The sequence below is a fragment of the Salarias fasciatus genome, unplaced genomic scaffold, assembly GCF_902148845.1.
Source record: "Salarias fasciatus unplaced genomic scaffold, fSalaFa1.1, whole genome shotgun sequence".
Taxonomy (NCBI): Eukaryota; Metazoa; Chordata; class Actinopteri; order Blenniiformes; family Blenniidae; genus Salarias; species Salarias fasciatus.
In genome coordinates, this window is record NW_021941376.1 from 469,504 (window position 1) to 496,236 (window position 26,733).

At 55.1% G+C, this 26,733-nt stretch overlaps 1 protein-coding gene across 1 annotated transcript; it reads left to right on the plus strand.

Moving 5' to 3' along the window:
* Positions 1–4,829: 4,829 nt before the first annotated feature.
* Positions 4,830–25,576, plus strand: wdr32 (WD repeat domain 32). The gene is made up of 7 exons (XM_030087228.1): positions 4,830–5,581; positions 6,037–6,150; positions 6,227–6,424; positions 8,693–8,895; positions 21,673–21,754; positions 21,847–21,991; positions 23,574–25,576. Exons 1-7 carry the CDS (start codon positions 5,226–5,228, stop codon positions 23,943–23,945), a joined length of 1,470 nt encoding a protein of 489 aa, XP_029943088.1. The 5' UTR covers positions 4,830–5,225; the 3' UTR covers positions 23,946–25,576.
* Positions 25,577–26,733: the final 1,157 nt, after the last annotated feature.

A 26,733-nucleotide genomic window follows, 5' to 3' on the forward strand; every position in this document is an offset into this window, starting at 1 on the left:
TCATTCCACGAATCTCCAACAGCTTTTCTCTCTTTGCAACTCGCAAGATCTCCTCTCTCGTTTCCAGTCTGTGCATCCTTACGATCATTGCTCGCTGTCCAGATTTGGCCACGGGTCCGACGCGGTGCGCATTTTCCACTTCAGGTGCGCGCTGTAGTTTATCCCCGAACAGATCCTTCAGCAGAGCAGACACATAACTTGTCGGATTTCCCTTCTCAACATCTCGAGTCAAGCCGAGAATTCGGATGTTATATTTCCGACTGTGATTCTCCATACGATCGACTTTCTCCTTCAGGTCTGTGTTCTCTTTACGCAAACTTTCGTTAGCAGTCTCCAGCGTCGTCACTCTGGTTTCCATGCGGTTTAATGATTCCTCCAGAGCGGCGACTTTATTGGAACACGCAATCACCTCATTTTTAACGGCATCAAGTTGCGGCTGGAGTTTATCAATCGCCGCATTGATTTCTTCTCGTATTATGGTTCGGATCAACACAGATAACTCGGCGGCGTCTTTACCTGCCATGTTAGTCTCCGACACCTGTGCAGCTTGGCCGTGTTCACTTAACTTTGTTTGCGACCTTGTTTGTTTCTTAGACATATCACAGATCACACTCACGATCTAATCTTCTTTCGTTGTTGATTGGCGGTAATTGCAGCGCATCAAGATTTTGTTCGACCACAATATTTTGGATTTTGTCTGAGATTGGCGTCACCCCCAGCTGCTCAGTCTTGGCGCATGCTCAGTCTGTTCAGTGTGCCCCTGAGGGTGTCGGACAGGCATCTGACCACCTTTATCACACCCTTTGGTCGTTGGCGTTATACGAGGGCACCGCAGGGCTTCTTGTCGTCAGGGGATGGCTACAACCGCCGCTTCGATGCCGTCCTCTCGGACTTTGAACGTAAGGAGCGCTGTGTTGATGACACCATTCATTACGACGCAGACCTGGAGCAGCATTGGTGGAGGACGATTGACTTCCTTATGCGTGTTGGCTGGGCTGGAATCGTGTTGAACCCCGGCAAGTTCCAATTCGCAGAGAGGAGTGTCGACTTTGCCGGCTTTAGGGTGTCGGACACAGCCATTGAGCCACTCCCGAAGTACCTGGACGCTATCCGGGACTTCCCTACACCCGTGTCCACAACAGACATCAGGAGCTGGTTCGGCCTAGTCAACCAGGTGGTGAACTACGCCCAGCTGCGCGACACTATGGCCCCCTTCAAGCCGTTTCTCAGCCCACGCTGCAAATTCGCATGGTCTGCTGAGCTAGAGCAGGCCTTCCAGTCATCTAAGAGTGCCATCATCGAGTCCATCCGTGAAGGGGTTGAGATATACGACACACAGAAGCGTACCTGTCTCCGCCCGGACTGGTCCAGGCGCGGTATCGGCTACTTCCTGCTCCAGAAGCATTGTGACTGTGTCGCAGGCGTGCCTGACTGCTGCCCAGGTGGGTGGAGCATCACCCTAGCTGGCTCTCGCTTCCTGTCCACGGCAGAACAGCGTTACGCAGCGATTGAAGGAGAGGCCCTGGCTGTGGCCTGGGGTCTGGAGCAGACACGGTACTTCACGCAGGGTTGTGACAACCTTGTTGTGGTCACTGACCACAAGCCCCTAGTGAAGATCTTTGGTGATCGTACACTGGATGAGATCACGAACTCCCGTCTGTTCAGGCTCAAACAGCGCACCCTCCTGTGGCGCTTCGACGTTGTACATCTACCTGGCCGGAGCAACCACGCTGCCGACGCCGCATCCAGGCACCCCTCTCCCTCCTGCTCGCCAACTGGCCCCTTTTTGGAACTGCCGAGTGTTGGTGATGACACTGAGCATGCGCACATGGCTTCCATACGGGCAGACATGCAGGAGCTCGGAGCCATCCCCTGGTCCCTCCTTGCTCAGGAGACTGCGGCCGATGCATGCTTTGGACGCCTTCTTAACCTACTTGAGCGCGGCGAGGAGATTGATGTGAATGACCCCACTCTAGCCGGCCTTGGACCTGTCTGTGGGTCTGTCTATGTGCAGGACGGCATCTTGCTCTATCAAGACCGTGTCGTGGTACCCCCCTCCCTCCGTGGACGCGTCCTACGGTGCCTTCATGCGGCCCACCAAGGGGTCTCTACGATGGACCGGTATGTCCGTGCCATAGTCTACTGGCCAGGCATGGCGGGGGACATCAGAGCGACCGGGAGCTGGTGTGTCGACTGTAATCGCAATGCTCCGTCGCAGGCGGCCACACCCCCTATACCGTCCCCACCGCCGTCCACTCCTTTCGAGGCAGTCTTCGCTGACTTTTTCGACTACAAGGGCCGCCACTACCTGATCATCGGGGACCGTCTCTCTGGTTGGGTGGAGGTCCTGAGCTCTACAGCGGGTACGGTCATGGGAGGCGCAGCGGGCTTGGTCCGCCACCTCCGCGCATTCTTCGGCACCTTTGGCGTGCCGGAGGAATTGGCCCGGAGTTCACAGCGGGCCTGATACAAGACTTCCTCTGCCTGTGGAACGTCAGTCATCGAGTTTCATCTGTCAGCTTCCCGCAGTCAAATGGAGAGCAGAGGTCGCAGTTAAGACGGCGAAGCGTCTGCTGATGTCTAATACCAGCCCGACGGGCAGCCTGGACCAGGACCACTTCCTGCGCGCGATGTTGCAGCTGCGCAACACCCCTGACCCTGACTGTGACCTGTCACCGGCTCAGATCATCTTCAGCCGCCCCCTTCGTGGTTCCCTGTCCTTTGCTAACAAGCTCGACAAGTTCTCACACCCGCATTTCCGGCCGCTCTGGCGTCAGGCGTGGGCAGCAAAGGAGGATGCCTTACGGTCCCGGATGTCCTGCACTACATAGTCACTGCAGGCCCATTCGAGACCTCTCCGCCCGCTGGCGCTGGGTGAGAGGGTGTTCCTTCAGAACCAGCAGGGCCCTTACCCCAACAAATGGGACAGGTCCGGGGTGGTGGTGGAGTCCCTGGGTCACGACCAGTATCGGGTCAGGGTCGATGGTTCAGGTCGCCTTACCTTGCGTAACAGACGTTTTCTCCGTGGCTACACACCTGACGACCCCTGTGCCCCACAGCGACCGTCCGCCTCTTGTGCTCCACGGCTACTGGGTGGGTCACCGCCTCTCATGGCCCCTGCCTGCCCACCCCTGCTGGCTTGCCCCAGTCAGCTTCTGCCAGATGGTCCACGGGACGTGGCCTTGGCCCCCCCCCCCGCCACTTTTGGGCGGGTCTGCTCCGAGCATGGATCCCCTGGATGGTATCCTGCCCTTGGACTCCCCTCCCCCAGCTCCGCCACCGCCATCCCCTTCGTCCCTGCCTGAGGGCTTTGATCTTCAGCCCTGTCCTCCACGGCCGAGCCGCACGAGGAAGCCACCTAGGCGATACGTTCCTGAGACTGGCAGTTGGGACTGAGACCGTTAACTTTTTGTGTTTTAGCTTTACGGTCTGGGGGGGATGCAGAGTTTACCGCCGTCCACTAGGTGGCAGTGCAGGGCTAGTATTGGGCTTCTGCTATGTTCTTCCTGTGGGAGTGAGTCAATGTTGTTGTTTTGAGAGAGTCCGGCTCTGGGAACGTTCTTACTTCCCCAGAATATATTCATGTTGATACATATTACTATTGTAAGTATTTCAAGTTTGTTAGTAGTGCAATCTATCAAGCCTAGCTAGTCCAGTATGTTATTTCTGTGACTTATTCTTGTCTTAGAATGACTAGTGATAGCTTGTTGCTTCCTGTTTGTATAGTTAGTATCTGTTCATGTTGTTCTCAGGGCTCCCTCATCGTTGTGATTAAAACACTAAACCATCAACGAGGAGCGTATTTCTTCAATTATGAACCGAACAGAACCGAGCAGAACAGAACCGAACCAAACCGAAACGAACTGAGCAGAACCGAACCGAACCGAACCGAGCAGAACCGAGCAGAACCGAGAAGAAGAACAGAGAAGCTTTATTTATCCCGGGCGGAAACACTTCCTGTGTTAAAATCCCTGAATGTTCTGCATGACAGAGTGAACGCTACACCAGTAATATCCATGTTGGAGCCTGGACTTCCGTCCCGCTGACTCCACCCGGTTCTCTTACTCTATGCTTGGTATAAAGAATGCCAAAACGACTGACTTCAGATTATTACCATTTATTTAAGTATAGCCAAATGTAATGCTCAGCGCTGGACCTTACAGGGAAAGATACAAAGTATTTTGCCCCGAAAGGATCCTGATTGTTGCTGAAACAGAGTTTTTATTCTATGTTCTTCTGGGCGGGGCCCCGACAGAGAGGCTGGACTTTGTTCGCAATTGGACAATTTGGTATTGATGTCAGCTGCCAACCGAGAGCTGACATCCTTATCCGGTATGTTTTGGAACACTAGTGAGTGTGTGTTGGTTTCTCCGGAACGTGTGGGTATGTTTACACTTTAGCAGAGCATCTTATAACCTTGGTGTACTTCTCTCAGGAAAGGCCTAATATACAGTTAATACAATTATTCCATAGTAGTAGTGCTAATTAAAGTATATCCCTAACATCCATTAAGCGTTACATGAGTAATATCCATTAAAAAGTTACATGAGTAATATCCATTAAAGCGTTACAAGAGTAATATCCATTAAAAAGTTACATGAGTAATATCCATTAAGCGTTACATGAGTAATATCCATTAGCTACCAGGCTGAGCGCGCGTCTGCGCCTGGAGCAGACACAGGACCCGACCTGAGCGGCGTTCCTCCACTAGGGGGCAGCAGCCGCTGTAACGCGGCCTGGATCTGAGCCGGAAGTGGAAAGTGGAGTTTCTTTATGTTTGATGTGTTTTGGTGAGAAGGAGGCAGGTCAAGGCGCTGTCTTTCAACGTAAGACTTCCGGTTCACGCTTCGCTGCGCGGCGGGTTAAAGTTCGCGTGTCTGAGGCGACAGGTTGGATAAATGGCTGAAGACGCGGAGTGCGGAATGAAAATACGGATAAAAAGTGTCGAGAGGAACCGCGGCGAGCTTCCGTTCGCGCGCTGTTCGTCCTGAAGACAGCGTCTGCTTTTATTGTGAAGGCGAGGCCGTCTCTTCCGGCCGGGTCCTGGCTCGTGCCGTTTGCTTTGACTGGCGCGGATCAGACACCCGAACCAGGCAGCCGGGCCCGGTCCAAACGTCCCCGAAGCGCCGGCGGCCGCTCACCCCCCCGGAGGACGCCCCCCCGCCATGGCGGGCTAGCCGACCGGACTCGGTCCTCTTCCCCGCAGAGCCGCCGGAGGAGCCGCGATGAGCGAGGACAGGCCGCGCGGAGACAGCGACGACTCGGACCAGGACCGGGAGCGGGACCCGGACCCGGACCCGGACCGGGAGGGCCCGGACACCCAGCCGGGGCTCGGCCCGGAGCCGGCCGCCGCCCCGCGGGAGCAGGAGCCCGGCAGCCCGGGAGAGGCGGCCCGGGGGAGCAGCCTGTTCTCCTGGCTGCAGAGCAGGACTATCCGGAGGGGGGTGTTCGTGGACCCCGCCCGGGACAACTTCAGGACCATGACCAGCCTGTACCGCTCCATGAACCCCGCCGCGGAGGCCGTCAACCTGAGCAGCCAGACCCACGGAGCCGTGTTCAACCTGGAGTACTCCCCGGACGGGTGAGGGCCGAGGGTCCGGGGGGCTGGAGGGGGGCTGGAGGGAGCAGGGACCCGGGAGAGACCTGGGAGAGGGGCTGTAGGACCAGAGGGGATCAGGAGGACTGGTGCCTGCAGTCCTCCTCTAATGAAGTCCTGCTTGGTGATACTGATGATCAGAGATACTGTGCTGGTCCAGGGGGATGTGTGTGTGTGTGTGTGTGTGTGTGTGTGTGTGTGTGTGTGTGTGTGTGTGTGTGTGTGTGTGTGTGTGTGTGTGTGTGTCTTGGAAGCGGTTCAGCTGCTCAGAAATCCTCCAGTAAATCCTGCAGACAAACCAGGTCAGGCTGATCCTGATCGGGGTCAAAGCCGTGACCTGAGCCGAGCGGCCCCGACCGGGACCGTCTGACCCCTGTCTTCACTTGCCCCGCCCCCCCCGTCTTCCCCCCGTCCCCGCCGTCTGTCCCGCCGTGTCTCAGGTCCGTGCTGACGGTGGCGTGCGAGCAGACCGAGGTCCTGCTGTTTGACCCCGTGTCCTCCAGACACATCAAGACGCTGACGGAGGCCCACGAGGACTGCGTCAACAACATCAGGTCGGTGACCCCGCCCCGCCCCGCCCCGCGGGGGCCCGGGTCAGAGGTCAACCCGTGTGTGTGCGTGCGTCCGCAGGTTCCTGGACAACCGCCTGTTCGCCACTTGCTCCGACGACACCACCATTGCATTGTGGGACCTGAGGAAGCTGAGCTCCAAGGTGTGCTCGCTGCATGGCCACGCCTCCTGGGTCAAGAACATCGAGTACGACACCAACACCCGGCTGCTCGTCACGTCGGGCTTCGACGGCAACGTCATCACCTGGGACACCAACCGGTGGGTCCGGGGGGGGGGGGGGGGGGGGGTGTCACAAGGGTCTGGAGGGGTCAGGGGGGTCAGGAGGGTCAGGGACCAACGGGGAGGATCATCAGGCTTTTGATGGAATCCCAGAGTGAAACGCCGTCCTGAGGCTTTGGCCTGGAGCTCCGTCTCACTGCTGCTCTTTGTTTTACCGTGTTTGAATGTAGCTTCGACTGTTGCTCGCCATGTGTGACTGTAGCCTGCCGTGTCTGACTGTACTGTAGCCTGCTGTGTCTGACTGTAGCCTGCTGTGTCTGACTGTAGACTGCCGTATCTGACTGTTGCTCGACGTGTCTGACTGTACTGTAGCTCACCGTATCTGACTGTAGCCCACCATGTCTGACTGTAGCTGGCAGTGTCTGACTGTAACTGGCAGTGTCTGACTGTAGCTGGCAGTGTCTGACTGTAGCTCGTCATGTCTGACTGTACTGTAGCTCGCCGTGTCTGACTGTAGCTCGCCGTGTCTGACTGTAGCTCGCCGTGTTTGACTGTAGCTCGCCATGTCTGACTGTAGCTCGCTGTCTGTAGCCTGCTGTGTCTGACTGTATTGTAGCTCACTGTTTCTGACTGTAGCTCGCCGTGTCTGACTGTAGCTCGTCATGTCTGACTGTAGCTCGTCATGTCTGACTGTAGCTCGTCATGTCTGACTGCACTGTAGCTCGTCGTGTCTGACTAGACTGCCGTGTCTGACTGTAGCTCGACGTGTCTGACTGTACTGTAGCTCACCATATCTGACTGTAGCCCGCCGTGTCTGACTGTAGCTCGCCGTGTCTGATTGTAGCTCGCCGTGTCTGACTGTAGCTCACAGTGTCTGACTGTAGCTCACCGTGTCTGATTGTGGCTGTAGCCTGCCGTGTCTGACTGTAGCTCGCCATGTCTGACTGTACTGTAGCCTGCCGCGTCTGACTGTAGCTTGTCGTGTCTGACTCTACTGTAGCCTGCCGTGTCTGACTGTAGCTCGTCGTGTCTGACTGTACTGTAGCCTGCTGTGTCTGACTGTACTGTAGCTCGCTGTGTTTGACTGTAGCTCGCCATGTCTGACTGTAGCTCGCTGTCTGTAGCCTGCTGTGTCTGACTGTACTGTAGCTCGCTGTGTCTGACTGTAGCCTGCCCTGTCTGACTGTAGCTCGCCGTGTCTGACTGTAGCTCGCCGTGTCTGACTGTAGCTCGTCATGTCTGACTGTAGCTCGTCATGTCTGACTGTAGCTCGTCATGTCTGACTGCACTGTAGCTCGTCGTGTCTGACTGTAGACTGCCGTGTCTGACTGTAGCTCGACGTGTCTGACTGTACTGTAGCTCACCATATCTGACTGTAGCCCGCCGTGTCTGACTGTAGCTCGCCGTGTCTGATTGTAGCTCGCCGTGTCTGACTGTAGCTCACAGTGTCTGACTGTAGCTCGCCGTGTCTGATTGTGGCTGTAGCCTGCCGTGTCTGACTGTAGCTCGCCATGTCTGACTGTACTGTAGCCTGCCGCGTCTGACTGTAGCTTGTCGTGTCTGACTCTACTGTAGCCTGCCGTGTCTGACTGTAGCTCGTCGTGTCTGACTGTACTGTAGCCTGCTGTGTCTGACTGTACTGTAGCTCGCTGTGTTTGACTGTAGCTCGCCATGTCTGACTGTAGCTCGCTGTCTGTAGCCTGCTGTGTCTGACTGTACTGTAGCTCGCTGTGTCTGACTGTAGCCTGCCCTGTCTGACTGTAGCTCGCCGTGTCTGACTGTAGCTCACCGTGTCTGACTGTAGCTTGTCGTGTCTGACTGCACTGTAGCTCGCCGTGTCTGACTGTAGCTCACCGTGTCTGACTGTAGCTCACCGTGTCTGACTGTAGCGCATCGTGTCTGACTGTACTGTAGCCTGCTGTGTCTGACTGTACTGTAGCTCGCCGTGTTTGACTGTAGCTCGCCGTGTCTGACTGTAGCTCGTCGTGTCTGACTGCACTGTAGCTCGCCGTGTCTGACTGTTGCTCGTCGTGTCTGACTGCACTGTAGCTCGCCGTGTCTGACTGTAGCTCACCGTGTCTGACTGTAGCTCACCGTGTCTGACTGTAGCGCATCGTGTCTGACTGTACTGTAGCCTGCTGTGTCTGACTGTACTGTAGCTCGCCGTGTTTGACTGTAGCTCGCCGTGTCTGACTGTAGCTCGTCGTGTCTGACTGCACTGTAGCTCGCCGTGTCTGACTGTAGCTCGTCGTGTCTGACTGTACTGTAGCCTGCTGTGTCTGACTGTAGCTCGCCGTTCCCGTACAGGTTCACAGAGGACGGCTGTCCCCACAAGAAGTTCTTCCACACCCGCTACCTGATGCGGATGCGCCTGACGCCGGACTGCTCCAAGATGCTGATCTCCACGTCGTCCGGATACCTGCTGATCCTGCACGACCTGGACCTGACCCAGTCCCTGGAGGTGGGCAGCTACCGCATGCTGCGCGCCCGCCGCACGCCGCTCAGCTCAGGTCAGTCCGCCGTCCTGCCGTCCTGCTGCGCGCCCGCCGCACGCCGCTCAGCTCAGGTCAGTCCGCCGTCCTGCCGTCCTGCTGCGCGCCCGCCGCACGCCGCTCAGCTCAGGTCAGTCCGCCGTCCTGCCGTCCTGCTGCGCGCCCGCCGCACGCCGCTCAGCTCAGGTCAGTCCGCCGTCCTGCTGCACGCCCGCCGCACGCCGCTCAGCTCAGGTAGAGCCATATGAAATCCGTCTTAATGGAATCGCGTAAACGACCAATAAAAACGGAATTGGAATAAAACGTGGAATATTGCAGAATTCGTCCTAATCTGGTCTGAAATTCAGTTTTCGGGAGAAAATGGAACCTTATAGTGCAAAGCTAACATGCCGGGGGGACCGCCCGAGCTGCTGCAACCTGTACGTCACTTCCACAGCGCTGCTAACATGCTAAAGCTGCGTTCACAACGCCAAATGCTTTCCGCGATTTTGCGTCAAAATACAATTGAAAACAAATGTGAACGCGCGTTCCAGCCACGACGAGACGCGACGCAACAACACGATGTCCAAGCGAGCTGCTCCCTCCCCTCTCACACATTCAAAAAAGTTACGAAACTCCACGCTAAGCGCTAAATACAGAGCAGAACAGAACACGGACTTTTATGCCTCAGGGGAAAAGCTTTTTTGTAAATACTGTCAACGTACCGTGGACTGGACTCGCAAAGACGCATGCGACTAATTGAAAAGCATTTCTTTGTTGCAGGACTTTAAACATTAAATGGACTGTTACATCCTATTAAATTGTGGACATTTATTCATTTCCACTTACCAGACACCTTTTTTATGGTAAAAATGAGCATAAAAAACAAAATACCAAATTCAGAAATATTAAAACGGAATTAGGGAAAAAATAAAAGGGATTTCATATACCTCTAAGCTCTGGTCAGTCCGCCGTCCTGCCGCAAAACGTCTCCGAACCAGTGTAAGCAGCGCTGTCAAACAGGAGCCCCGTGGGCCACAAGTGGTCTGCAAGAAGCTCCGTTCTGGGGTCAAAGGGCGTCTGTGTTTCTGCTCTGCTGCCCCCTGCTGGCCGGCCCGCCTGCTGCTCAGGATCAGGGTGAGCAGCAGACGGTCTGAGACAGCAGGGAACGGTTCTGACGTGTCGACGCCGCCCCGAGTCAGGAACAGGAAGAAGGCGAAAAAACTCCGAATGATGACAGAACGAGAACGTCTGAGCTTCATGTTCTGCAAATAATCTGGAACTAAGACCAGAGAACAGTCTGCAGAACCGAGACGGCGGGACGGAACGCCGGAGAGCAAAATGTAGTGTGAGGAGAAACATGGACCAGGCTCAACTACCCACAATGCAACAGCTCCAGGAGCAGTGTGACAGTGGTTCTGATGGTTCTGTCAGTGGTTCTGATGGTTCTGTATCAGCTAGGGGTGTCCTCAGATAGTCGGCGATTCGATGATTCGTTGGAAGGGGCCTGATTCGACGGCCAATCATACAGTCGAAGCATCGAAAAAATGTGGTTATTAAACCAGGACCATTCCATTCCAGCTGTATGGGGGTGCTGAAGGACTGATTTTACATAGAATTTCTTGTTTTTTTTTCCAAATAAACATGATATAAAGCCTATTTGATATACATGTTAGCCTATCAAACACACTGTGGAAAAATTTACTTAACTTGTAGTTTTATTTATTTATGCAGAGGACGTTTACGACAGTGAGCTTTCACAGGAGACCAGTAGGGGGAGCGCTAAAGAAAATCTTGCATAGTACTGCTTTAAAAGGCTCACAATGTCAGAAGAAAAACAGAACTTCAGACCAAGTCAAAGATGATCCAAAAAAAGTCAAATGCAAGTTGTGTCCTTTCATCTCACTCCACAACAACATGGCTTTCCACCTTAAACAGGTCAGTATCCAGATCATTGGGCTAATAAAAGACGGTTCTGTTACTCAATTCTCATTTTTAATGCTGACTTTTATTTCGTTTAATTGTAATATTTTAGGTTATTATTATATTATTATTTTTATTTATCTAAAAGGCTAATTCTATTTAATTTAGTGTTTGTTTTTGCGTGGATGCTGCGCTGCGAAACGGACCGACACAGTGTGATTAGGCCCATTTCATTTAATTTGAGCAGATAATGTGAGAAACTGTTTAGCCAAACAATGTGAGCTTATCTGCAGAGATTATAGATATAAATAAATGACATGCTGTAGCCCGTTTGTTAGAAGAGGGTTTGGTTCTGGTCATTTGAACTATAAATCAGTTGTTTGATGTTTAGAGTTACGGCACGTTGTTCCAGTCTGTGTTTCAGTGTGGAGGAAGAAAATAAGTGTTGTTTTACCTGCCTGCTGTTTTGTTTTTGTTTTTTTTATGATTTTTTTTATTAGTAGTGCAATCAGGGCCGGCTGTAGGCATCGGCGCCCCGACGCTCCGTGTGAGCTCCGCTCTGCGCTGTGCTGCTCCGACGCCCCGTGTAGCCTCCTTAACTCACTCAGTCTCGTTCGAGCTGTTGACGGCCCCGCCCACGAAAAGGACCACACACTCGATCTCGTCCTAGCCCGCGGCGTTTCTGTCTCTGTTAATGAAATCTGCCCCATGGCTTCCTCCGACCACTCCCCAGTTCTGTTTTCTGTCTCAGTCCGATGCTCAGGTAGTTCCTATGAGGCCCCTAAACTGGTCTCTGGCTCTCTGGACCCTCCACTGCTGAGCAGGTCTCTGCCGCCTTCAGGGTCTCGCCGGTGTGTCGCTGCCTCCAGACCCTGGAGCTGGAACTCCTGCTGATGAGCTTCTCTTCAGTTTGCACGACAATTCTGGACTCAGACTCAAACTCAGACCTCACCACGGCTAACTGCCTCCACTCCTGCCCTCAGGCGCAACTGCAGAGGCGCTGAGCGCCAATGGAAGAAGGCAAGAAGGCCCGCCTCCTCGCCTCCCTTCAGATCCTCCGCCGCTCCCTGACAGTCGACCATCCAGCTGTAAAACATGCCGAGTCTCAGCGACTCTGCTCTGATTTCTTCAATCTGTCACAAACCCCAGGTCCTCCTTCACACTCTGACCTCCCTCATCAACCCCCGCAGTGACCCCCCCCCGTCCTGCCCCCCCGCCCCCGCCCTCTGTGATGGCTTCCAACAATTCTTCATCAGCAAGATTGCTGCACTCAGGCCCCCTACTGCCCCCTTCTCACCCCCCCCCCCCCCCCCCCCCCCCCCCCCAGGCCCCTACTGCCCCCTTCTCACCCCCCCCCTTGTCGGCAACATTCTCACAGTTTGAGCTCGTTTCGGTAGCTTCTCTCTCTGCCGTAGTCAAGCTCCTGCAGCCCTCCAACTGGTCCTCTGACTGTCTGTCCTCTGACTGTCTGTCCTCTGACTGTCTGTCCTCTGACTGTCCTCTGACTGACTGTCCTCTGACTGTCTGCCCTCTGACTGTCTGTCCTCTGACTGTCTGTCCTCTGACTGTCCTCTGACTGACTGTCCTCTGACTGACTGTCCTCTGACTGTCTGTCCTCTGACTGTCTGTCCTCTGACTGTCCTCTGACTGACTGTCCTCTGACTGACTGTCCTCTGACTGTCTGTCCTCTGACTGTCTGCCCTCTGACTGTCTGTCCTCTGACTGTCTGTCCTCTGACTGTCCTCTGACTGACTGTCCTCTGACTGACTGTCCTCTGACTGTCTGTCCTCTGACTGTCTGCCCTCTGACTGTCTGTCCTCTGACTGTCTGTCCTCTGACTGTCCTCTGACTGTCTGTCCTCTGACTGTCTGTCCTCTGACTGTCTGTCCTCTGACTGTCTGCCCTCTGACTGTCTGTCCTCTGACTGTCCTCTGACTGACTGTCCTCTGACTGACTGTCCTCTGACTGACTGTCCTCTGACTGTCTGTCCTCTGACTGTCTGTCCTCTGACTGTCTGTCCTCTGACTGTCCTCTGACTGTCTGTCCTCTGACTGTCTGTCCTCTGACTGTCTGTCCTCTGACTGTCCTCTGACTGACTGTCCTCTGACTGTCTGCCCTCTGACTGTCTGTCCTCTGACTGTCTGTCCTCTGACTGTCCTCTGACTGACTGTCCTCTGACTGACTGTCCTCTGACTGTCTGTCCTCTGACTGTCTGTCCTCTGACTGTCTGTCCTCTGACTGTCCTCTGACTGACTGTCCTCTGACTGACTGTCCTCTGACTGACTGTCCTCTGACTGTCTGTCCTCTGACTGTCTGCCCTCTGACTGTCTGTCCTCTGACTGTCTGTCCTCTGACTGTCCTCTGACTGACTGTCCTCTGACTGACTGTCCTCTGACTGTCTGTCCTCTGACTGTCTGCCCTCTGACTGTCTGTCCTCTGACTGTCTGTCCTCTGACTGTCCTCTGACTGTCTGTCCTCTGACTGTCTGTCCTCTGACTGTCTGTCCTCTGACTGTCTGCCCTCTGACTGTCTGTCCTCTGACTGTCCTCTGACTGACTGTCCTCTGACTGACTGTCCTCTGACTGTCTGTCCTCTGACTGTCTGTCCTCTGACTGTCTGTCCTCTGACTGTCCTCTGACTGACTGTCCTCTGACTGTCTGTCCTCTGACTGTCTGTCCTCTGACTGTCTGTCCTCTGACTGTCCTCTGACTGACTGTCCTCTGACTGTCTGCCCTCTGACTGTCTGTCCTCTGACTGTCTGTCCTCTGACTGTCCTCTGACTGACTGTCCTCTGACTGACTGTCCTCTGACTGTCTGTCCTCTGACTGTCTGTCCTCTGACTGTCTGTCCTCTGACTGTCCTCTGACTGACTGTCCTCTGACTGACTGTCCTCTGACTGACTGTCCTCTGACTGTCTGTCCTCTGACTGTCTGCCCTCTGACTGTCTGTCCTCTGACTGTCTGTCCTCTGACTGTCCTCTGACTGACTGTCCTCTGACTGACTGTCCTCTGACTGTCTGTCCTCTGACTGTCTGCCCTCTGACTGTCTGTCCTCTGACTGTCTGTCCTCTGACTGTCCTCTGACTGACTGTCCTCTGACTGTCTGTCCTCTGACTGTCTGCCCTCTGACTGTCTGTCCTCTGACTGTCTGTCCTCTGACTGTCTGTCCTCTGACTGTCCTCTGACTGACTGTCCTCTGACTGTCTGTCCTCTGACTGTCTGCCCTCTGACTGTCTGTCCTCTGACTGTCCTCTGACTGACTGTCCTCTGACTGACTGTCCTCTGACTGACTGTCCTCTGACTGTCTGTCCTCTGACTGTCTGTCCTCTGACTGTCTGTCCTCTGACTGTCCTCTGACTGACTGTCCTCTGACTGTCTGCCCTCTGACTGTCTGTCCTCTGACTGTCTGTCCTCTGACTGTCCTCTGACTGACTGTCCTCTGACTGACTGTCCTCTGACTGTCTGTCCTCTGACTGTCTGTCCTCTGACTGTCCTCTGACTGACTGTCCTCTGACTGACTGTCCTCTGACTGTCTGTCCTCTGACTGTCTGCCCTCTGACTGTCTGTCCTCTGACTGTCTGTCCTCTGACTGTCCTCTGACTGACTGTCCTCTGACTGACTGTCCTCTGACTGTCTGTCCTCTGACTGTCTGCCCTCTGACTGTCTGTCCTCTGACTGTCTGTCCTCTGACTGTCCTCTGACTGACTGTCCTCTGACTGTCTGTCCTCTGACTGTCTGTCCTCTGACTGTCTGCCCTCTGACTGTCTGTCCTCTGACTGTCCTCTGACTGACTGTCCTCTGACTGACTGTCCTCTGACTGTCTGTCCTCTGACTGTCTGTCCTCTGACTGTCTGTCCTCTGACTGTCTGTCCTCTGACTGTCCTCTGACTGTCTGTCCTCTGACTGTCTGTCCTCTGACTGTCTGTCCTCTGACTGTCCTCTGACTGTCTGTCCTCTGACTGTCTGCCCTCTGACTGTCTGTCCTCTGACTGTCTGTCCTCTGACTGTCCTCTGACTGACTGTCCTCTGACTGACTGTCCTCTGACTGTCTGTCCTCTGACTGTCTGTCCTCTGACTGTCTGTCCTCTGACTGTCCTCTGACTGACTGTCCTCTGACTGACTGTCCTCTGACTGACTGTCCTCTGACTGTCTGTCCTCTGACTGTCTGCCCTCTGACTGTCTGTCCTCTGACTGTCTGTCCTCTGACTGTCCTCTGACTGACTGTCCTCTGACTGACTGTCCTCTGACTGTCTGTCCTCTGACTGTCTGCCCTCTGACTGTCTGTCCTCTGACTGTCTGTCCTCTGACTGTCCTCTGACTGACTGTCCTCTGACTGTCTGTCCTCTGACTGTCTGTCCTCTGACTGTCTGCCCTCTGACTGTCTGTCCTCTGACTGTCCTCTGACTGACTGTCCTCTGACTGACTGTCCTCTGACTGTCTGTCCTCTGACTGTCTGTCCTCTGACTGTCTGTCCTCTGACTGTCCTCTGACTGACTGTCCTCTGACTGTCTGTCCTCTGACTGTCTGTCCTCTGACTGTCTGTCCTCTGACTGTCCTCTGACTGACTGTCCTCTGACTGTCTGCCCTCTGACTGTCTGTCCTCTGACTGTCTGTCCTCTGACTGTCCTCTGACTGACTGTCCTCTGACTGACTGTCCTCTGACTGTCTGTCCTCTGACTGTCTGTCCTCTGACTGTCTGTCCTCTGACTGTCCTCTGACTGACTGTCCTCTGACTGACTGTCCTCTGACTGACTGTCCTCTGACTGTCTGTCCTCTGACTGTCTGCCCTCTGACTGTCTGTCCTCTGACTGTCTGTCCTCTGACTGTCCTCTGACTGACTGTCCTCTGACTGACTGTCCTCTGACTGTCTGTCCTCTGACTGTCTGCCCTCTGACTGTCTGTCCTCTGACTGTCTGTCCTCTGACTGTCCTCTGACTGACTGTCCTCTGACTGTCTGTCCTCTGACTGTCTGCCCTCTGACTGTCTGTCCTCTGACTGTCTGTCCTCTGACTGTCCTCTGACTGACTGTCCTCTGACTGTCTGTCCTCTGACTGTCTGCCCTCTGACTGTCTGTCCTCTGACTGTCCTCTGACTGACTGTCCTCTGACTGACTGTCCTCTGACTGACTGTCCTCTGACTGTCTGTCCTCTGACTGTCTGCCCTCTGACTGTCTGTCCTCTGACTGTCTGTCCTCTGACTGTCCTCTGACTGACTGTCCTCTGACTGACTGTCCTCTGACTGTCTGTCCTCTGACTGTCTGCCCTCTGACTGTCTGTCCTCTGACTGTCTGTCCTCTGACTGTCCTCTGACTGTCTGTCCTCTGACTGTCTGTCCTCTGACTGTCTGCCCTCTGACTGTCTGTCCTCTGACTGTCTGTCCTCTGACTGTCCTCTGACTGACTGTCCTCTGACTGTCTGCCCTCTGACTGTCTGTCCTCTGACTGTCTGTCCTCTGACTGTCCTCTGACTGACTGTCCTCTGACTGACTGTCCTCTGACTGTGTGTCCTCTGACTGTCTGCCCTCTGACTGTCTGTCCTCTGACTGTCTGTCCTCTGACTGTCCTCTGACTGACTGTCCTCTGACTGACTGTCCTCTGACTGACTGTCCTCTGACTGTCTGTCCTCTGAGTGTCTGCGCTCTGACTGTCTGTCCTCTGACTGTCTGTCCTCTGACTGTCTGCCCTCTGACTGTCTGCCCTCTGACTGTCTGCCCTCTGACTGTCTGTCCTCTGACTGTCCTCTGACTGTCTGTCCTCTGACTGTCTGTCCTCTGACTGTCCTCTGACTGACTGTCCTCTGACTGTCTGCCCTCTGACTGTCTGTCCTCTGACTGTCTGTCCTCTGACTGTCCTCTGACTGACTGTCCTCTGACTGACTGTCCTCTGACTGTCTGTCCTCTGACTGTCTGTCCTCTGACTGTCTGTCCTCTGACTGTCCTCTGACTGACTGTCCTCTGACTGACTGTCCTCTGACTGACTGTCCTCTGACTGTCTGCCCTCTGACTGTCTGTCCTCTGACTGTCTGTCCTCTGACTGTCCTCTGACTGACTGTCCTCTGACTGACTGTCCTCTGACTGTCTGTCCTCTGACTGTCTGCCCTCTGACTGTCTGTCCTCTGACTGTCTGTCCTCTGACTGTCCTCTGACTGACTGTCCTCTGACTGACTGTCCTCTGACTGTCTGTCCTCTGACTGTCTGCCCTCTGACTGTCTGTCCTCTGACTGTCTGTCCTCTGACTGTCCTCTGACTGACTGTCCTCTGACTGACTGTCCTCTGACTGTCTGTCCTCTGACTGTCTGCCCTCTGACTGTCTGTCCTCTGACTGTCTGTCCTCTGACTGTCCTCTGACTGACTGTCCTCTGACTGTCTGTCCTCTGACTGTCTGTCCTCTGACTGTCTGTCCTCTGACTGTCCTCTGACTGACTGTCCTCTGACTGTCTGTCCTCTGACTGTCTGCCCTCTGACTGTCTGTCCTCTGACTGTCCTCTGACTGACTGTCCTCTGACTGACTGTCCTCTGACTGACTGTCCTCTGACTGTCTGTCCTCTGACTGTCTGCCCTCTGACTGTCTGTCCTCTGACTGTCTGTCCTCTGACTGTCCTCTGACTGACTGTCCTCTGACTGACTGTCCTCTGACTGTCTGTCCTCTGACTGTCTGCCCTCTGACTGTCTGTCCTCTGACTGTCTGTCCTCTGACTGTCCTCTGACTGTCTGTCCTCTGACTGTCTGCCCTCTGACTGTCTGTCCTCTGTCTGTCCTCTGACTGTCCTCTGACTGTCCTCTGACTGACTGTCCTCTGACTGTCTGCCCTCTGACTGTCTGTCCTCTGACTGTCTGTCCTCTGACTGTCCTCTGACTGACTGTCCTCTGACTGACTGTCCTCTGACTGTCTGTCCTCTGACTGTCTGCCCTCTGACTGTCTGTCCTCTGACTGTCTGTCCTCTGACTGTCCTCTGACTGACTGTCCTCTGACTGTCTGTCCTCTGACTGTCTGTCCTCTGACTGTCCTCTGACTGTCTGTCCTCTGACTGTCTGCCCTCTGACTGTCTGCCCTCTGACTGTCTGCCCTCTGACTGTCTGTCCTCTGACTGTCTGTCCTCTGACTGTCTGCCCTCTGACTGTCTGCCCTCTGACTGTCTGCCCTCTGACTGTCTGTCCTTTGACTGTCTGTCCTTTGACTGTCTGTCCTCTGACTGTCTGCCCTCTGACTGTCTGCCCTCTGACTGTCTGTCCTCTGACTGTCCCCTGACTGTCCTCTGACTGTCTGTCCTTTGACTGTCTGTCCTCTGACTGTCCTCTGACTGTCTGTCCTCTGACTGTCTGTCCTCTGACTGACTGTCCTCTGACTGTCTGTCCTCTGACTGTCTGTCCTCTGACTGTCCTCTGACTGTCTGTCCTCTGACTGACTGTCCTCTGACTGTCCTCTGACTGTCTGTCCTCTGACTGTCTGTCCTCTGTCTGTCCTCTGACTGTCTGCCCTCTGACTGTCTGTCCTCTGACTGTCTGTCCTCTGACTCAGGTAGTCCTGTGGTCCTGGTCCTCCTAGCTGCAGACTCAGGTAGTCCTGTGGTCCTGGTCCTCCTAGCTGCAGACTCAGGTAGTCCTGTGGTCCTGGTGCTCCTGGACTTCAGTGGACCAGGGTCCTGCTTTCTCGCCTCCAACACCTGGGCTTCAGAGGTCCAGTCCTGGAGTTGTTCTGGTCCTACTGACTGACAGGAGCTTCTCTGTTCAGCTGGGAGGCTTCACCTCTCCTGTGGGGTGCCTCAAGGCTCCATCTTAGGCCCCATTCTGTTTATCTTGTACACACTGCCCTGAGGAGGCATCATAACTAAATATAATATCTCCTTCCGCTGCTGTGCAGACGACGTCCAGCTGTTCCGACGGCCCTGCTGCTCTCCAGCCTGCTGGGCTGCATCTCAGACATTAAAGCTTGGATGACAGCCAACTTCCTCCACCTCAGCGAGGAGGAGACAGAGGTTCTGGTATTTGGCAAAACCGCCCCGGCTCTTTACTCCAGCGCCCTGGGTCCTCTTGCTATGAAGTCCAAGCCAGCTGTGAGGAATCTGGGTGTGATCTTTGACGGTGCCTTCAAGTTCGAGCAGCAGATCAGCGCAGTCGTTAAAAGAAGTTTTTTCAGCCTGAGGACTTTGGCAAAGATTAAAGCGTAGCTTCCCCAGGCGGGGTCAGAGCAGGCCATGCACGCCGTTGTCACCTCTCCCTTGGATTACTGCAACAGTCTGTACACCGGTATTGATAAAACCCAACTTCACCGTCTGCCGCTCGACTCCTCACCGCCACCAAAAAACTCGTTCACATCGCCCCCGTAGCGTCATCGATAGGACACCGAGTTAAACCGCCAGAGAAGAGCCGGGACCACCGGGGACGTTCTGTCGCTTTAATTTTCTCTCCAGTCGGTGAAAACTATAAAATACAAGAACATTTCTCTCAACAAATGCATCACAAAGCAAAGAGCACCAGCTCTGCACAAATCTTCTCATCATCATGAAATAACACAGAAATATGAACGTGAAGCCAGATGTTGATACATTTACAAACTGTAAAGCTTCACGGTGGACGGCAGCAGATGATCTCAGCCGTGCTGCTCATGCGTGGCGGTCGCCATCGAAACTGAAACCGGAAGTGACGCGGCAAAATGACTTCTCCGTGTTTTTATACAACCTGCATAAATAATGAAGGAATTTGCACAAAGAAGATCTCTGAATCAAGATTTACACTTTTTAACAATTTTTAAACATTTTTAAACATATTTAACCATTTTTTAATCACATGAACTTATAGAAAACAGCTGCCTTCAGGGCAGCACGACCCGGTTCTGTTACTGTCTGAACTGGTGAGAAGCTCTGCGGCTCGGCCGCGATGCCTGGAGACGTGCTGTAGGAATACATGGTTCTGTCAGCGGTTCTGATGGTTCTGTCAGTGGTTCTGATGGTTCTGTCAGTGGTTCTGATGGTTCTGTCAGCGGTTCTGATGGTTCTGTCAGTGGTTCTGATGGTTCTGTCAGTGGTTCTGATGGTTCTGTCAGCGGTTCTGATGGTTCTGTCAGCGGTTCTGATGGTTCTGTCAGCGGTTCTGATGGTTCTGTCAGCGGTTCTGATGGTTCTGTCAGCAGTTCTGATGGTTCTGTCAGTGGTTCTGATGGTTCTGTCAGCGGTTCTGATGGTTCTGTCAGTGGTTCTGATGGTTCTGTCAGCAGTTCTGATGGTTCTGTCAGTGGTTCTGATGGTTCTGTCAGCAGTTCTGATGGTTCTGTCAGTGGTTCTGATGGTTCTGTCAGCGGTTCTGATGGTTCTGTCAGCGGTTCTGATGGTTCTGTCAGCAGTTCTGATGGTTCTGTCAGTGGTTCTGATGGTTCTGTCAGCGGTTCTGATGGTTCTGTCAGTGGTTCTGATGGTTCTGTCAGCAGTTCTGATGGTTCTGTCAGTGGTTCTGATGGTTCTGTCAGCGGTTCTGATGGTTCTGTCAGCGGTTCTGATGGTTCTGTCAGCGGTTCTGATGGTTCTGTCAGTGGTTCTGATGGTTCTGTCAGCGGTTCTGATGGTTCTGTGTCAGTGGTTCTGATGGTTCTGTCAGTGGTTCTGATGGTTCTGTCAGTGGTTCTGATGGTTCTGTGTCAGTGGTTCTGATGGTTCTGTCAGTGGTTCTGATGGTTCTGTCAGCAGTTCTGATGGTTCTGTCAGTGGTTCTGATGGTTCTGTGTCAGTGGTTCTGATGGTTCTGTCAGTGGTTCTGATGGTTCTGTCAGTGGTTCTGATGGTTCTGTCAGCGGTTCTGATGGTTCTGTGTCAGTGGTTCTGATGGCTCTGTGTCAGTGGTTCTGATGGTTCTGTCAGCGGTTCTGATGGTTCTGTCAGTGGTTCTGATGGTTCTGTGTCAGTGGTTCTGATGGTTCTGTCAGCGGTTCTGATGGTTCTGTCAGCGGTTCTGATGGTTCTGTCAGTGGTTCTGATGGTTCTGTCAGCAGTTCTGATGGTTCTGTCAGTGGTTCTGATGGTTCTGTGTCAGTGGTTCTGATGGTTCTGTCAGCGGTTCTGATGGTTCTGTCAGCGGTTCTGATGGTTCTGTCAGCAGTTCTGATGGTTCTGTCAGTGGTTCTGATGGTTCTGTCAGTGGTTCTGATGGTTCTGTCAGCAGTTCTGATGGTTCTGTCAGTGGTTCTGATGGTTCTGTCAGCGGTTCTGATGGTTCTGTCAGCGGTTCTGATGGTTCTGTCAGCAGTTCTGATGGTTCTGTCAGCGGTTCTGATGGTTCTGTCAGCGGTTCTGATGGTTCTGTGTCAGTGGTTCTGATGGTTCTGTCAGCAGTTCTGATGGTTCTGTCAGTGGTTCTGATGGTTCTGTCAGCGGTTCTGATGGTTCTGTCAGCGGTTCTGATGGTTCTGTCAGCAGTTCTGATGGTTCTGTCAGCGGTTCTGATGGTTCTGTCAGCGGTTCTGATGGTTCTGTGTCAGTGGTTCTGATGGTTCTGTCAGCAGTTCTGATGGTTCTGTCAGTGGTTCTGATGGTTCTGTCAGCGGTTCTGATGGTTCTGTCAGCGGTTCTGATGGTTCTGTCAGCAGTTCTGATGGTTCTGTCAGCGGTTCTGATGGTTCTGTCAGCGGTTCTGATGGTTCTGTCAGTGGTTCTGATGGTTCTGTCAGTGGTTCTGTCAGTGGTTCTGATGGTTCTGTCAGCGGTTCTGATGGTTCTGTCAGCAGTTATGATGGTTCTGTCAGCAGTTCTGATGGTTCTGTCAGCGGTTCTGATGGTTCTGTGTCAGCGGTTCTGATGGTTCTATCAGCGGTTCTGATGGTTCTGTCAGCGGTTCTGATGGTTCTGTCAGCGGTTCTGATGGTTCTGTCAGCGTGGATCCTGACGTGTTCTGTGTTCTGTTCCCTCAGATGGAGGAACGTCGTCGCGTTCCGCCGGCGCTCCCCGTCAGGGGAACGACTCCAGTAAGATCCATCCTCACAGGGAAGGTGGGTCTGGTTCTGACCCGGGTCTGACCCGGGTCTGACGCTCTCACAGCCGACGGTCTGCGGGTCCCGGGTTCTGACCAGACGCGGTTCTCGCAGGTCTGTCCCCAGGAACAGTCTGGAGGTTCTGACTCCGGAGATCCCCGGAGAACGAGACCGAGGGAACTGCATCACCTCCCTGCAGCTGCACCCCAAAGGCTGGGCCGCCCTGATCCGCTGCTCCAGCAACATGGACGACCAGGAGGTGAGAGGCGGAGCCGCAGAACCGCGAGCCGCGGAACCGCGAGCCGCGAGCCACGGAACCGCGGAGCCACGGAACCGCGGAACCGCGAGCCGCGGAACCGCGGAACCGCGAGCCAGGGCTGCACGATTAACCGACACCGCATCGAAACGGAGGCTTTAACTGCTGCGGTAACCGAACCGCGCAGACTGACAGACCTGTCCGCCAATCAAAACGCTCCAGTCCCGCGCTCCGGGCCACCGGCCAATCAGAAATGACAACAGGAAGCAGCATGTCTGCACCGCACCGCCGCAGCTGACGAGCGTCAGGTTGCTAACAACAGACCCTGCAGTGCTCCGCGTGTGGAGAGGAGCAGAAGGTTCTCAGTGCGACTCGTTCTCGGTCTGAGGTGGCAGCAGGAGAGGGGGCGGAGCCACTGCCGTCAGCTGTTTGGACTCTGGGTTTGATAAAAACCACGTGGAGCCAGGTGCAGATGGTCGCCGTGCAGCAGCCAGATCAGAGGAAACACGTCTGATTTGTACCGACACCTGAAGACTCACCGCTACACGTTACAGAAACGTGGACGAGTCGCAGGTTGTTCTCTCTCTCCCCCGATCGCCCCACGGCCCTCATGTGACGCTCTCTCTCTCTCCATGAAAACATGAAGCTGCAGCAGAATGAGAGAAGACGACCGGAGCAGGGTGACTGACCGACTGTCATCTGAGGGTATTACAGCAATGAGGATTCTTTTTTTCACCTTTATCTTTAGAGGCTGGCCAGTTGTTGTTGTTTTTGCGAGGTGAAGTTGGTTTCACAGTGGCGCCTGTTTGCGGTTCTGGTTTTTAGTTTCCATTTATTTCACGTTGGAAACTGTGACTAAATAATGTTCTGTGAACCAAGCAGGCGAGACCAGGACTGAGTTCCAGTGTGGACGACTCTGGGTTTTGATCATTTTGTTATTTCATTAAAACGACGCACCTTTTTTTTATTTCCAGCCGTGACGCAGACAGCCCGGCGGCGTCTCGCCGCCGCCGCCGCCGCCTGCAGCTGCAGCAGGTTACTTTACATTCGGTTATTTTATGTCACCTTGAGCAAGACCATGTGAAAGTAACGCCAACTTTTTTCGACCATAATTTTGGCTGTTTTCTGCATTTGGAAGAATAAAATGTGAAAATCGCAAATCGAATCGAATCGCATGATTGGTCAGAAAAATCGCAATTAGGTGTTTTATCAAAATCGTGCAGCGCCGCGGCGAACGGGAGAACACGGTCCTGCCCGGGAGGAGGGGAACCGGAGAACAGCAGCCGAGTTCTGAAGCCCTGTTGGACTTCAGTCGAGGTTCCAGGACAGAACCCTGAGGAACTCCGCTGAACTGCAGAGCCGGTTCTCCAGGTTCTCCAGGTTCTCCAGGTTCTCCAGGTTCTCCAGGTTCTCCAGGTTCCTCCGGGCTCTGTGCCTGACTGAAGGAGTCTGAGTTGTTATGTTTGTGTTAATGGCTCCACCCCCCTGTCCCCCTGTCCGTCCCCCTGTCCCCCTGTCCGTCCCCCTGTCCCCTGTCCGTCCCCCTGTCCGTCCCCCCGTCCGTCCCCCTGTCCCCCCCCCCCAGTGGACCTGTGTGTATGAGTTCCAGGAGGGCGCCGTCCCCCGTCCCCCGGTGTCCCCCCGCTGCTCGCTGCGTCTCACGCACTACATCGAGGAGGCCAACGTGGGGCGGGGCTACATCAAGGAGCTGTGCTTCAGCCCGGACGGCCGCCTCATCTGCTCGCCGTACGGCTACGGCGTCCGGCTGCTGGCCTTCGACCGGCGCTGCGGCGAGCTGGCCGACGTCCCGGCGGCGCCGACCGGCCGCCTGCGCCAGATCCGCTCCATCTACTCCCACAGCGACGTGGTTCTCACCACCAAGTTCTCCCCCACGCACTGCCAGCTGGCCTCCGGCTGCCTGAGCGGCCGCGTGGCGCTCTACCAGCCCCAGTTCTAGACCCGGACCCGGACCCGGAGAACCCGGGGCTCTACCAGCCCCAGTTCTAGACCCGGACCCGGAGAACCCGGAGAACCCGGAGAACCCGGGGCTCTACCAGCCCCAGTTCTAGACCCGGACCCGGAGAACCCGGCGAACCCGGGGCTCTACCAGCCCCAGTTCTAGACCTGATGGCCTGCCAGCTGGGAGGCTTCCAGACCCAGACTCCATACTGACACTCCAGACTCGGACTCGGGACGAGGAATCCAGACTAGACTCCAGAGACCAGGGTCCAGAGACCAGGGTCCAGACCAGACCCTGGCTGGACTCCAGCTCTAACCCAGATCAGGACCCTGATGGAGGCTCTGCTGCTCCGCCTTGGTCCTCACAGGTGCTGCTTCGCTGCTCATACAATCTGACCCCTGACCCCCTGACCCCCTGACTCCTGACCCCTGACCCCCTGACTCCTGACCCCTGATCCCCTGACCTCTGACCCCCGACCCCCCGTGCCGATGCGCTGTCAGAACCTCTGGACGGTCCTGAGAGGTTCTTTTCTACGCAGAACGTCTGAATCTGGACCAGGTCTCTGTCAACGTTCCTGTTCTCAAGCTGGAGCTCGTTGGATCGGCTTTAGAACCTGGACCGGACCGGACCGGACCGGTTCTCAGAGGAACCGACGGCCTTCGCTCCATTTATCGTTCCAGCATCTCCTCCCTCAGAGTCCGGGTTCTGCCTCTAGACCCCGGGTTCTGCCCCTGGACCCCGGGTTCTGCCTCTGGACCCCAGGTTCTGCCCCTGGACCCCGGGTTCTGCCCCTGGACCCCGGGTTCTGCCTCTGGACCCCGGGTTCTGCCTCTAGACCCCGGGTTCTGCCCCTGGACCCCGGGTTCTGCCCCTGGACCCCGGGTTCTGCCTCTAGAACCCGGGTTCTGCCCCTGGACCCCGGGTTCTGCCCCTGGACCCCGGGTTCTGCCTCTAGACCCCGGGTTCTGCCCCTGGACCCCGGGTTCTGCCTCTAGAACCCGGGTTCTGCCCCTGGACCCCGGGTTCTGCCCCTGGACTCCGGGTTCTGCCCCTGGACCCCGGGTTCTGCCCCTGGACCTCCGGTTCTGCCCCTGGACCCCGGGTTCTGCCCCTGGACCCCGGGTTCTGCCCCTGGACCCCGGGTTCTGCCCCTGGACCCCGGGTTCTGCCCCTGGACCTCCGGTTCTGCCCCTGGACCCCGGGTTCTGCCCCTGGACCCCGGGTTCTGCCCCTGGACTCCGGGTTCTGCCTCTAGACCCCGGGTTCTGCCCCTGGACTCCGGGTTCTGCCCCTGGACCTCCGGTCCTGCTCCTGTTCCTCGGCGGTCTCGTAGCTGTTGCTTGCTGTTAGGTTTTACTTCCTGCCGTTGAGGTTCCAGAATGTTCTGAGACTCTGCTGGAACCCGGAGAACTCGCAGAACAGACAGAACCTGTTCTGGACTTGACTATGCAGACCGGCTCTCTGAAGGTTCTCAAACCAGGCGGAACCTCAGCGAGCAGAGAAACTCTGGAGGATCTGCTGAGTCGGACTGCAGACGGACCGCAGAACGCTCAGAACGTTTGGAGAACCGTTCTGTTTTAAAACTGAAGTTCAAAATGAATAAAGTCAAACTGCCGAACATTTCTGACGTGTTGCTTCCTTCCTGTCATGTCTCCGGTTCTGCTCGGAGTTCGGTTCTGCTCGGTTCTGCTCGGTTCTGCTCGGTTCTGCTCGGAGTTCGGTTCTGCTCGGTTCTGCTCAGTTCTGCTCGGTGTTCGGAGGAATCTTTGTTTTCACGACAGACCGGGGTTCTTACCCATAAAGCTCGCTGCACAGAACCAGAACCAGAACCAGACCCAGACTCTGCACAGCGGCTCCTCCGGCCAAAGCAGGTACCTGGAAGAATCTACGGCAGGGACAAAAGTGTGGGACTCTGTGGTCCAAACCGCCAACAGAACATCTGCCGCACAGGACCGCACAGGACCGCGAAGGACCGTACAGGACCGTGCAGGACCGCACAGGACCGTACAGGACCGCAGGACCGTACAGGACCGTACAGGACCGTGCAGGACCGTACAGGACCGTACAGGACCGTACAGGACCGTGCAGGACCGTGCAGGACCGTGCAGGACCGTACAGGACCGCACAGGACCGTGCAGGACCGTACAGGACCGTACAGGACCGTGCAGGACCGTGCAGGACCGTGCAGGACCGTGCAGGACCGTGCAGGACCGTACAGGACTGTACAGGACTGTGCAGGACCGTGCAGGACCGTGCAGGACCACACCATCCAGAGGAACTAGGTGGAGACGACAAAGCAGAAGGAAGCGAGGGGACACTGAGGTGTCTCAGAGGCTCTGGAGCGTTTCCATCCTGAAGCCTCCATCAGCGGCTCAGAGGAGCCGTCACACACCACCGAGTCAAAACTCTACACTCTGTCTCTGCTCGACAAACACACACCGTCACTAATGACATCATCATTCTCTCCTGATACACACTTCACATTGTTCTCAACGAAACGGCAAACTGACACAAAGAGTGTTTGCTGTGTAGCCACGGCCACGTCTGACCTCTGACCCCGAGTCCTCCGGGTCCTCAGCGTCTCTGAGCTGCAGAGCGTTGAACCTGCTGTGATGAAGCCTGGACGCTCCGTCAGGCTGGAACCAGGCTGGAACCAGGCTGTGAACCAGGCTGTGAACCAGGTCACTACATGCTGATGCTCGGTTCTTTTCAGGTGTTTCTGCCATGTGGAGACTCTCTGGATTATTTCAGCTCTCCTTCAAGTGGGACACTTTCCTTCCCTCCA